Below are 11,429 nucleotides of genomic sequence, written 5' to 3' on the forward strand. Positions count from 1 at the left end.
GCCCTGAATGGTGGCAAGAGAGGAGGTGTAGGGACAGGTGTAGCACTTACACTTACAGGGATAAGTGCGGGGTGGGAGATCTGAGAGTAGGGACGTGTGGATCAGGGAGTCGCGGAGGGACCGATCCCTGTGGGAAGCGGAGAGGGGTAGAGAGAGAAGGATGTACTTAGTGGTGGGGTTCTGTTGAAGGTGGCGGAAGTTGCGGAGGATAATGTGCTGGATCCGGAGGTTGGTGGGGTGGTAGGTGAAGACAAGGGGAACTCTGTCCCTGTTGGGGTGGCAGGAGGATGGGGTGAGGGCTGAAGTGTGGGAAATGGAGGAGATGCGGGTGAGGGCATCATTGATGACGATAAAAGGGAAACCACGATCCTTAAAGAAAGAGGACATTTGAGATGTCCTGGAACGGAAAGCCTCATTCTGGGAGCAGATGCGGTGGAGACGGAGGAACTGGGAATAGGGAATGGCATTTTTTCATGTGGCTGGGTGGGAAGAGGTATAGTCAAGGTAGTTATGAGAGTCAGTGGGCTTGTAGAAGATGTCAGTGGACTGTCTGTCTCCAGAGATGGAGACCGAGAGATCGAGAAAGGGGAGAGAAGTGTCCGAGATAGACCAACTGAATTTGAGGGCTGGGTGGAAGTTTGAAGTAAAGTTGATGAAATTGACGAGCTCAGCATGGGTGCAGGAAGCAGCACCAATGTAGTCGTCAATGTAGCGAAGGAAAAGTTGGGGAGCAGTACCAAAATAGGTTTGGAGCACAGACTGTTCCCATAACCAATGAAGAGGCAGGCATAGCTGGGGCCCATGCGAGTGCCTATAGCTGAACACCCTTGGTCTGAAGAAAGTGGAAAGAGCCAAAAGAGATTTTATTATATGTGAGTACCAGTTCCGCCAACCGGGGGAAGGTAGTGGTGGTGGGGAATTGGTGAGGTCTATTGTCCAGAAATTAGCGGAGGGCTTTGAGGCCGTCTTGATGGGGAATGGAAGTGTATAAGGATTGGACATCCATAGTGAAAATGAAGTAGTCGGGACCGGGGAACTGGAAGTTATTGAAGAGATGGAGGGTATGGGATGTATCCCGGATGTAGGTGGGGAGGGACTGATGTATGGGTGACAAAATGGAGTCCAGGTAGGCAGATACAAGTTCAGTGGGACAGGAGCAGGCAGAAACTATGGGTCTACTGGGACAGTCAGGCTTGTGTATGTTGGGGAGGAGGTAAAACCGAGTGGTATGGGGTGTGGGAATTATGAGTTTAGTGGCTGAGGATGGAAGATCTCCAGAGTTGATAAGGGCGGTGATAGTACGGGAGACAATGGTTTGATGTTTTTTGGTGGGGTCCTGTTTCAGGGGTAAGTAAGAGGAGGTGTCAGAGAGCTGCCGCTTGGCCTCAGTGAGGTAGAGATCCGTCCGCCAGACTACTACGACACCACCTTTGTCAGCAGGTTTCATGGTGAGGTTGGGGTTAGTGCAGAGAGAGTGGAGGGCAGTGAGTTCAGCGGGAGTGAGCTTGGAACAGGAGAGAGGAGTGGTGAAGTTGAGATGGTTGATGTCTCGGCGACAGTTGGAGATGAAAAGATCGAGTGCAGGTAGAAGGCCGATGCGGGTGTCCAGGAGGAGGAATAGGGTTGAAGACAGGAGGAGGGGTCATCAGTAGGGGGAGGGGAATCCTTGCCAAAGAAGCAGCCTCGGAGACGTAGGCGACGGAAGAAGAGTTCGGCGTCATGGCAGGCACGGAATTCACTGATGTGTGGACGGAGGAGGACAAAAATGAGGTCTTTGCTGAGGACTGAATTTTATGCCTCAGAGGGGGAAGTTCAGAGGGGATGTTAAGGGTTGGGGCTGGGGTCAGTGGAGGGTAAAGAGTGGGAGGTCTCAGGAAGGCTCCTGACACAACATTCTTAGTTTAGACACATGGCTCCTTATCTTTAGCTGAAGCCGAAGCATTATTACTAGCAGGATACACTGCTTTTGCAGAAAACTGCTAAAATAAAAATACCTCACAGCATAGCAGCAGAAATCTTAACCATGGCATTACATTCTCCCCCCATCAAAAATAGTCATGTCCTCATGACTTGGAACTTATTAAACCACCATTGCCTTCAGATGTGAATGACCACGTGCAACTTCAGAAGTTGGGATTTCATCTCTGTTGTTGGGAATATGGTCACACTCAGTGAGGGCTGGAAAGTGTAAGCAGACCTCACCTCCTAATGGCTCCATGACAAATCCACTGGCTCTTCGACCAGCAACTTCTGATGTTCCAGATCACGTATTTAGAGTATATGGGAAAACAGAACTTCCATGACACATTGATTTCATCATCCAAATGCTTTTATCTTTAGCTCAAGATGTCCTTTTGGGTTGACTAGACATATTTTAGAGCAATATTTGCCCTGGAAGCCTTTCCCACGTACTTCTGTGCATGAGGAAGTAGCTAAACCTGATGGATTCTCAGCTGGCTCCTGGTCGTGCTCTGCAGTGGATGTGCTGGAACCAGTGGTAACCCAAGGTGGGGCCCTGAATGAAGTGCTGATATGTGCTGGTCACTGTTGCACACATTGCAGTGTGTGGGAGCTTTACACTCTCCTGCTTGGTGTGCTGTTGAAGCACAACATTTGAAACATTGAGTGCTCCTTTAGAAAGCGTCTTTGGTCTGCGAGTGGTGTTTCCCTGAATCGTCTGCATTTCCTGAATGGTAAAGGTTTCTTACGGACAGGGCATTTCTATTGAGGCTCACGACAGAGTTTTCTTCTGCAGTTTTGTTGACGTAATAAGGCTTCTGGTTTTCCATGCCTTTGCTGGAGACCTCTCTTTGAATGACCTGTTACCGGAAGTGGAAAGAATAAAACTAGGGTCACCTTGCATTTCTGCGTGGCGGCAGGTGAGTTGCACAAATAATGAAAATGGCTGATAGGGGACATGATGTTTCATTTTATACTTGAACCCTTCGGTTATCCACTTTCCTGCATATTCACTTGTTTCTCCACTATACCATTTATTCCTCTTGCTGTGTCCATGAAACTCAGTCCTCGTCAGTAACCCTTGTTTTTTGCAGCTTGCAGTTCCAACAACAGATCTGCAAGCTCCTGGAGCTTCTGCGGTTCATTGTGTGAGAGCCTTGGAAAATGATTGAGTCTACTGAAGAGAGATTCTTTGATTGCCTCTGAGAGTGATAGCATTTGTCCAGCCTCTGCCACAATACTTGTAAACCCTGAGCTGGATTATTAATGTGAACTGACCAAACCCTTCTTGTATGTTGCAGTGATTCCCTGCTCAGTCTGTCCATGTCTGTGCAGATGGGATTGGCATTAGTAACAACTCTTCACTGAGGTCTTTGCTGTGGAGGGACTGCAGAAGGGGGTGTCGTGGGTCTTTGCTGCTGTAAACCTTGACTGTCAATACCTGAACACTGTGTGAGGCATTTCGGTTGAGCTGGAGCACTGACCTTTTCACAGCCAAAATGTATCTGGACATATTCTTCAGTAAGATGTTTGGCTGCTGTGATGGCAAAGCATGACTGGGGTTAGTCTGGTGTTGGGATGGGGGGAAATCCTGTCTTTGGGGGAGGATGAAATTTATCACCTCCCTCATTCTCAGGTGCTGACCGTACAAAGTGCTGATGTAAACACTGAGGCCAGTGACAGTTCTCTGAGTATTGAACGGCAGCAGAGTTTGCTCCGCCCCTCAGTTCCTTCCTACAATTGACTGACCGAGCTCAGCAGAATATAAATTGCAGCCGTTTGTGCCCAGGGTACTGGATGCACCTGAGGTGAGGCTGGCCTATTGGAGACAGATCACAGTGAGTACCAGAGGGACTATCTGGGTGTTGCTGACACACACAAATGGGAGTTAATTGGGGATGCTTTGTTTTAACAGGCTGGAGACAGGATGAATTACTTCATCCCCATTGTGTTCGTGGTCTGCATTTACCTGCCGGGATCTGACAGTGCAGGTATGTACTTGTTCTGATTCAAAATATTCCTGTGTGCAAACACCATTCAAGGTGCATCTTAGCACCGTGGTACTGAGGATCACGAGACATAGGGGCAGAATTAAAGCATTCAGCACATCCACTCTGCTCTGCCAGTCCATCATGGCTGATTTATTATCCCTCTCAACCCCATTCTCCAGGCTTCTCCCCATGTGGGGCAGCAGATCCCAGATTCCATTCCCAGTCTGCACTGAGGCATCTGACCTCATCTTGTGTCCTGAGATTCCAGGTTCTCCCCCAGCTGGTTAGTTACTACAAGAATGGGACACACACATTTCAACCCCTTGGTGGGTGGGAACCAGGGTTTTGCATGAACTCATTAGCTGTAGGAAATGAAAAATGATAACTACAGTGAATAATCAACTCCCAGAGGTTGTTGTTCTTCATTACACTGAAATTATTGGGATCTCTTTAAAGTTATTTCCTGTAGTGAAGAATGTCTGGTTTTAGCTGATTAGGAAGGTGAGAGAAGGAAGAGGTGATGGGTCAGGTAAACTGGGACAAGACATGTTGTATCTTGATCAAATGCTGAAACAGTCACTTAATTGTCTTCAAACCTTTTGATCAGAACCTGTTTCTTCAGGTTGATGAATAGATAGTACATTGAACAGTACAGTGCAGTAATCAGCTCTTCATCAGATCTACTGCTGATCTAAACTGATCACATCTGCCAGTCTCCTGACTTTACAGTGTCCATCATAGTGACCCTGCATGCCTCATTGCTACCTGTACTGCACTCTCTCTGTAACTGTTATACTTTATTCTGCATTGTGTTGGTGTTTGACCTTGTTCTAGCTCAATATACTGAACTGATGAATTGTTACTTAGGGACAGTATGAAACACAGTGACCCTCAGTACATGTGACAATAATAAGCTAATTTATCAGTTTACAAGTGACTCTGCCACCCGGAAGGAGAAGGGATGTGAATACATGTGAGCACCCTCAGCTCCAAGACCCCACAGTCCCCTTTGGGCTTCCTCCACCATCACTGGGTCAGAGTCATTCCAAGTGGAAGGGGTTGCTGCCGGCCACTCTCACCTGGTTTACCCGCCTGTCGAAGTGGTGCACGGAGAGTTGCTGCTGTAGCAGGCAAAGAGCTACTTGGTGCCACAGTTGTGAACCGAGTGTGTGGTGGGGCAAAAGGAGAGTGAGCTGGTGTGACAAGCCCCTTTACCAGAAGTGCTACCCCTCCCTGGACACCTCATACACCTCTGAGCTCCTTAGATCCATGCAATTAGAGACCACCCCTGTTGTGTTCCCTTCAATATCGCGTTCAGTTCTAAACTCAGCTCCTTATTCCACCATCAGATGGAATCTGCTCCCACTGGTACTTCTGACGATGCCTTCCCCACTCAGACTTCCCCATCCCAGGCTGTCAAAGGATAATTGGGGAGAACATTCCCAAAACTTCGAAACCTCCATGGTATACATGACAGTATCTCCACCCATTCAGTCTCCGTGTAATTGTCAGACATTTGGGTATGACTGTCAGGAGTTACTGTGTGGACAAAAGTCGTCACTGGGTTATTTAATTCAACAGACAGTTATGACAGTCCTTTTGATCCTGTTTGGGGTGGTCTCTACTTGAATGACCTCTCAGCCTCCCAGTGTTCAGGTCTACAGGTGGTGTGAGGAGTTTACAGAATGAGTTGTCCCACTATCACTACAGGCTCGCTAACCTGCACCGCACAACCTAAAGCTGCTGTGTAGTGGGGAACTCCAACAACAGGGGTCCCTTCTGTCGACTAATATGGCACTGGTTTTCTTGTGTCCCTGGGAACGCACACCTCTACAGCATGGTAATACACTCCATCCTTCTGTGGTAAAGGAGAATGTGGCAGGCCACATCTGATCATCCTAAACCAGGCGCAGAGACCACAGCTTTTTCAACTCTTTAAAAGCCCCCTCCTCACCCAGCCCCACATTACTTCCTCCAGACGGGGATTCCCCCCTTTGATTAAAACCTGTAAGAGAGCCACTGGGTCTAATAACCCCGGTATGAAATTACAGTTGTAATTAGATAGCCCCATTATCTTCCGCAGTATTTCTACAATACCTGGCTGTCATCCCTGAGTGACCTCCTTCATCCCCTGAGGCGATCAGTAGATCATCTAAGGTTTTACTGTGTCGGGTGCCAGACTGACTTTCCCCAAAGTGTGTGCCGTGGCTTTATGGAATCTGTGGGGAGTCTCATCCATGTGTACTGTTGTGACTGTGACCTGAGTCACTGGAAAACACTGAAACTGGTGATCTAAAGGTCTGTGTTCATCACAACAAACAGGCACTCTTCTGCAGATCCCCTCTGGTATCTGTCAGGCTCAATGTACATCACCTTTTATACCCTTAAGATCAAAGGTAACAGCTCATGATTCAATACAATTTCAGTAGTTACAATGACATTGTTTACTTCAATATTTTGGAGTGACAATGGCTCATTTGAATTGTGTATTACAGTGGGAGACTCCCCTGAATGTTCAAATACCTTTGCTGGGACAAATTAATTCACATAGATGGTGTAAAAACTTCTGGGAACAGAAATCCCAGACACCCAAAATGAATGTTGTCAAGGGCTGTCTCTGAGTACACAGCAATGCCAGATATTGATTGATCAGCTATACCTGTGACTGTGTTTGATGTGCTAAGTGACACCATCAGTCTGGTCTACCATCTTGAACTCAGTCACAATGGTACAAAATAATGTAATAATATTAATAGTAAATCATAATGTTGCCTGGATTGATGCAGACAGATGAACATAACCCCATTGTTTTACGTTTGCTTGATGCAGATGACAATGTGTCATGGTCACTTCACTTTGCAAACTATTCTTCTTGGCTTCCTGTCCCCTGCTGTGGCCAGAAACCAGTGTGTTGCAGACAATCCTTTTAACTCCAGACTAATTACTGCTTGCAATTTACATTAACAACTCAAGACTGTTTCTATCTTGAATTAATATCTGCTATATTCACATAATTTCCTCAGTCCAGAATAATTCCTGACATAGAAAGCAAATTGGGACTTGGGTGCTAATGGGACAATCCCCCAAAAAATAACATTAGCGATATCCAGGACTGTGAGTATTTTATGTTCCAGGGACAACCGTTCAGGATTGTGATGGAGAACTTGCCGTGTGTGCTAATGACCTGGTCACCTAACGAGGGACTGCTGAAAAATACAAAGGGGTAAAGGAGATGATGTTATAGCTGGTCCCTCTCAGGCCATGGCTAGAGACAGGGATCGAATAAGGGAAGAAGGTCTAACAGGAGGGGAACATTTTGTGTCAATCATAACCAAGATCAGCACAACAATGTGGGCTGAATGGCCTGTCCAGCGCTGGACTGATCTATGTTCTATGAAAGTGAGGACAGCTCAGACCCAATGCTCCGCTTCTCCCCGGGGTGAAGGGTTTATGGATTGTAGTGATCAGTGTAAATGGCTGGCTGGGGTTGGCAACATTCTGGGCTGGCCGTTGTCTGATCTCAAGCCGCTTGTTGATTGGTACTGAGGAGATGATGAACAGTCACAATGGTCCAAAATAGCTCAAGGAGTGTTGGCCGGCTTGATAAGGACCAATTCAATCCCTCCATGGTCTTCTGTTTGGTTGATGCAGACAAGAACATCTCATGGTCACTCCACTTTGCAAACTATATCCTTTGTGTAACCAGCCCCCTGCTGTGGGACGCAGTGTGTGCCCTATAGACAGTACTGTTTATAAAAGCTGTCCTTTTGACTTCTAATTAATTACTGCTTGCAATTTATATGACGAATTCACAACCAGCTCTTGTTAAACTCGATTGGTTAGACCCTGTTGTATATTCACATAATTCCATACCTCTGTGATTCCCTAAAGGGGAGTCCAGCACATTGTCTATCATACACAAAATTCCAGAGAAACTGAACAGGTTAGGCAGCATCAACGGAGGGAAATGAACATTTCTGGCCAAGACCCTTCAGGTCAAAATGCTGCCTGACCTGCTGAGTTTCTCCAACATTTTCTGTGTGTTGCTCAAGATTTCCAGCATCTGCAGATTTACTTGTGTCTATAACTGTTGGCTGGGATTCAGCAAGTGCCACTGTGCAGCCTGTTGCATGACCTGTCTGGGACTGATTTCACAGTCTATACCCCAGTGCCCAATGGAGTCTGAATTCAATGATCGGACCATTTATGGGTGCCCCACTGGTTCTGATTAATATCCCAGAACCAAGTCCAGTATACTTCACCGGGCCACAAACTCCTGCTCTGAGCAAAGGGATTTGCTCTTCCTGAATACTGGTCACCAGTTACTGCAGTGTCCCACCTCACAAACACAGGCCGTTGGTGACACTTCAAACTGTGACTTAACCACATCTAACCCTTCATGTTTTACAGGTCTGGAAGGGAAATCGGTGATATTTACAAAGCCAACAAGCACCAGCTATGTCAGAGTTCTCCCATCGCCTTTCACCAAATTGACTGCCTTTACTGTCTGCCTCAGGGCAGCCTCTGAGTTGACCCGTGGTTACAGTTTGTTCTCCTATGCAACGTCAAGACATTACAATGAACTGTTGATTTGGTACTATGCTAGTGGACACATCTCCCTGTATTTAAGCAGTTATATCGTGCAATTTTCCCTTCCAAAAATGGATGCCTTGCTGAGACACATCTGTGTAACCTGGGAATCTAAAGAGGGTTTGGTTACCATCTGGGTAAATGGGAAACGCTCTTTACAGAAGATTGGCGGAAAGGGTTTGTTTGTGAAAGGTTCTGGTCAGTTTATTCTCGGTCAGGAGCAGGACAGTGTTGGAGGAGGTTTTGAGACAAGTCAGTCCTTTGTTGGGGAGATAACTGATGTTCACATGTGGGATTTTGTGCTCAACACCAGAGAGATTGCGATAGCATATAAGGGATGTTTCTGTACTGGGGGTAACATCATCAACTGGGGAAGAACTTCCTATCAGTCAGGAGGGATGGTGACAATCAAAGACAATAATGATTGCATATTTTAGTGTCTTTGTTACAAAAAGGACACAACTGTTGACTTTCTCCTCAAGCTGTTCTTACTGAATATGACCTTTCAATGTGATCTTTTCTCTCTAAATCAGATGATCAGTAGATATAGTGAAGTTGATTCTGGAATAAAGGGCTGTTCATGTCTGGGTAAGGGACCACTCAGTGAGTCCTTCCAGTTGCTCATCAACCCTCACTGACTGGGGAATGGCCTCAGACTCAGTGCAGAAGGGTCTCGGTCATTCTCTGTCACACGTTAGGAGATGGATGGGGTGCAGAGAGCTATGAAGGATGTTTACAGGGGTCAGCAGATGTGAACTCCAGAGTACTATCCCACTCACTGAGCCTCACTTAACACAAGGAAATTACAACAACTGCTCAGGACAGACGAGCCCTCCCTCTTTAACCAGACACCTCTTCTCACCCATTCTGCTGGACCCTTCCTCGGATCCCACTGGGAATAGTTCATCCCAGTTAAAAGGTGCAGCAGCACAGAGCAGTGTCAGGGACATTTTCTGATTTTCTGCCCTCACCCTGACACACACAGGCAGACAATGAAGTGTCTGGGGCAGGGGTGGTGATGGTGATGGGCAGACATGGACTGTGGGGAAATCCCTGTGGTGGAAGGTGATCCTGCCCTTGACTTTGTTAGTGCTGATGTGAATTATTATTGTGACTCTCTCGCTCTCTCTCTCTCTCTCTCTCTCTCTCTCTCTCTCTCTCTCTCTCTCTGTCACATTGTTTGTTACACCAAGCTTTGGAAAGCTCACAGAATGTACTGTGACTCAAGTGACTGGGATTGAACTGTAACGCTGCTGTTTTTCAGCTTAGTAAATTAACATCAAAACAAAAATGATCTTGTGTGTGGTAATTACTGTGTGTATGTCTGTGTATGGTCTTCAGTGAAATCTCAGCTCACTCTCCGTTCCCATCATTAAATCAACACAAAAGACCATAAGACATAGAAACAGAATTAGGCTATTCAGCCCATCAAACCTGCTCCACCATTCCATTATGGCTGATTTATTAACCCTCTCAACCCCACTCTCCTGTCATCTCCCCATAAGCTCTGATACCCTTACTAATTAAGAACTTATCAATCCAAGTTTTAATAATATCCAGTGACTTGGCCTCCACAGCCGTGTGTAGCAACAAATTCCACAGATTCACCACACTCTGAAGAAATTCCTCCTCATCTCTGTTCTAAAGGGATGCCCTTCCATTCTGAGGCTGTGCCCTCTGGTCCTGGACTCCGCATCTCCAGGAAACATCCTCTCCGCATCCACTCTATCGTGGCCTTTCAATATTTAATACATTTCAATCAGATTCCCCCTCATTCTAAACAGTCAGTACAGGCCCAGAGCATCAAACACGCATTGTACATTAACCCTTTCATTACCGGGATCATTCTCATTGAACAACCTCTGGACCCTCTCTAATACCAGCACATCCTTTCTTAGATAAGGGCCCAAAACTGTTCACCATATTCCCAGTGTGGTCTGACCAATGCCTTATAAAACCTCAGCATTAAATCCTGTGATGGTATTGAGTTCACTGTCCACAAAGTTGTAAACTCAAAATAAGATTTCACGTCCTATCCAATATAGATATCTGCAGGTATTCTCACTATCACAGGCTTTTTTATACCAACCTATTCTCCAAGGACTAGCTTACTTCCCTGTCTATTCTCTGCGGTGAGGACCAGCTGTCAATACCCACTGCTGAGTGATGGCTCCCCCCTCCCATCTCTCAGCAGCAGCTCCTGTCTGTGGGTTAGCAGCCATTCTGTAACACTATTGTTTGCAAAGCTGTGCTTTTAACTTCAGACTGATTACTGCTTCCAGTTTAAAGTGCGAACTGAAGACCAGTTCTTGTTTACAACAAAAAGCTAAGCAAAGAATATTTCTTAGAAGTTCAACTTTGTCACGAATAACTCTGACCATTTGCAGAGGTCATGCCACAGTGCTACCAAAGTGCACAACCATACACTTCCTTACACTGTATTCCATCTGCCACTTCTTTTCCCATTCTCCTAATCTATCTAACTGCCTCTGCAGACACTCTGCTTCCTCAACACTACCTGCCCCTCCACCCATATTTGTATGATCCACAGCTTGGCCACAATTCCATCAATTCCATCACCCAAACCATTCACATATAACAGTAAGATGACGGCGCATTCCGTCGCAGCGGCTTCTACGGGGTTAACTATAGGTGCTACTGGCCTATGTAAACATATTTCTATTTCTTCTGTAATTTATTTTTTATTGAAGTTTATCATCAAACAAACATTGCCATAAGATGTATTTCAGATACTGTACATATATATCTACAATCATATTTGTCACAAATCTCCACATAATATTTATCTGAGGTATACAGTTATAGAAAGGAGAGGAAAAAAAGAACAATCGAAAGAAGAAAACTATGTACAAAGTAGGGATTGATCTT

The 11,429-nt window shown here is 46.0% G+C and overlaps 1 protein-coding gene across 1 annotated transcript; it reads left to right on the forward strand.

Annotated features, from left to right (window-relative positions):
• The first annotated feature begins 3,697 nt into the window (after nt 1-3,697).
• LOC140190559 (C-reactive protein-like) lies at nt 3,698-9,728 on the forward strand. Its single transcript, XM_072247230.1, has 3 exons — nt 3,698-3,797; nt 3,875-3,950; nt 8,361-9,728. The coding sequence occupies exons 2-3, from the start codon at nt 3,887-3,889 to the stop codon at nt 8,975-8,977; spliced, it is 681 nt and encodes a 226-aa protein (XP_072103331.1). The 5' UTR covers nt 3,698-3,797; nt 3,875-3,886; the 3' UTR covers nt 8,978-9,728.
• The last annotated feature ends 1,701 nt before the right edge of the window (nt 9,729-11,429 follow it).

The sequence above is a fragment of the Mobula birostris genome, chromosome 30, assembly GCF_030028105.1.
Source record: "Mobula birostris isolate sMobBir1 chromosome 30, sMobBir1.hap1, whole genome shotgun sequence".
Lineage (NCBI taxonomy): Eukaryota > Metazoa > Chordata > Chondrichthyes > Myliobatiformes > Myliobatidae > Mobula > Mobula birostris.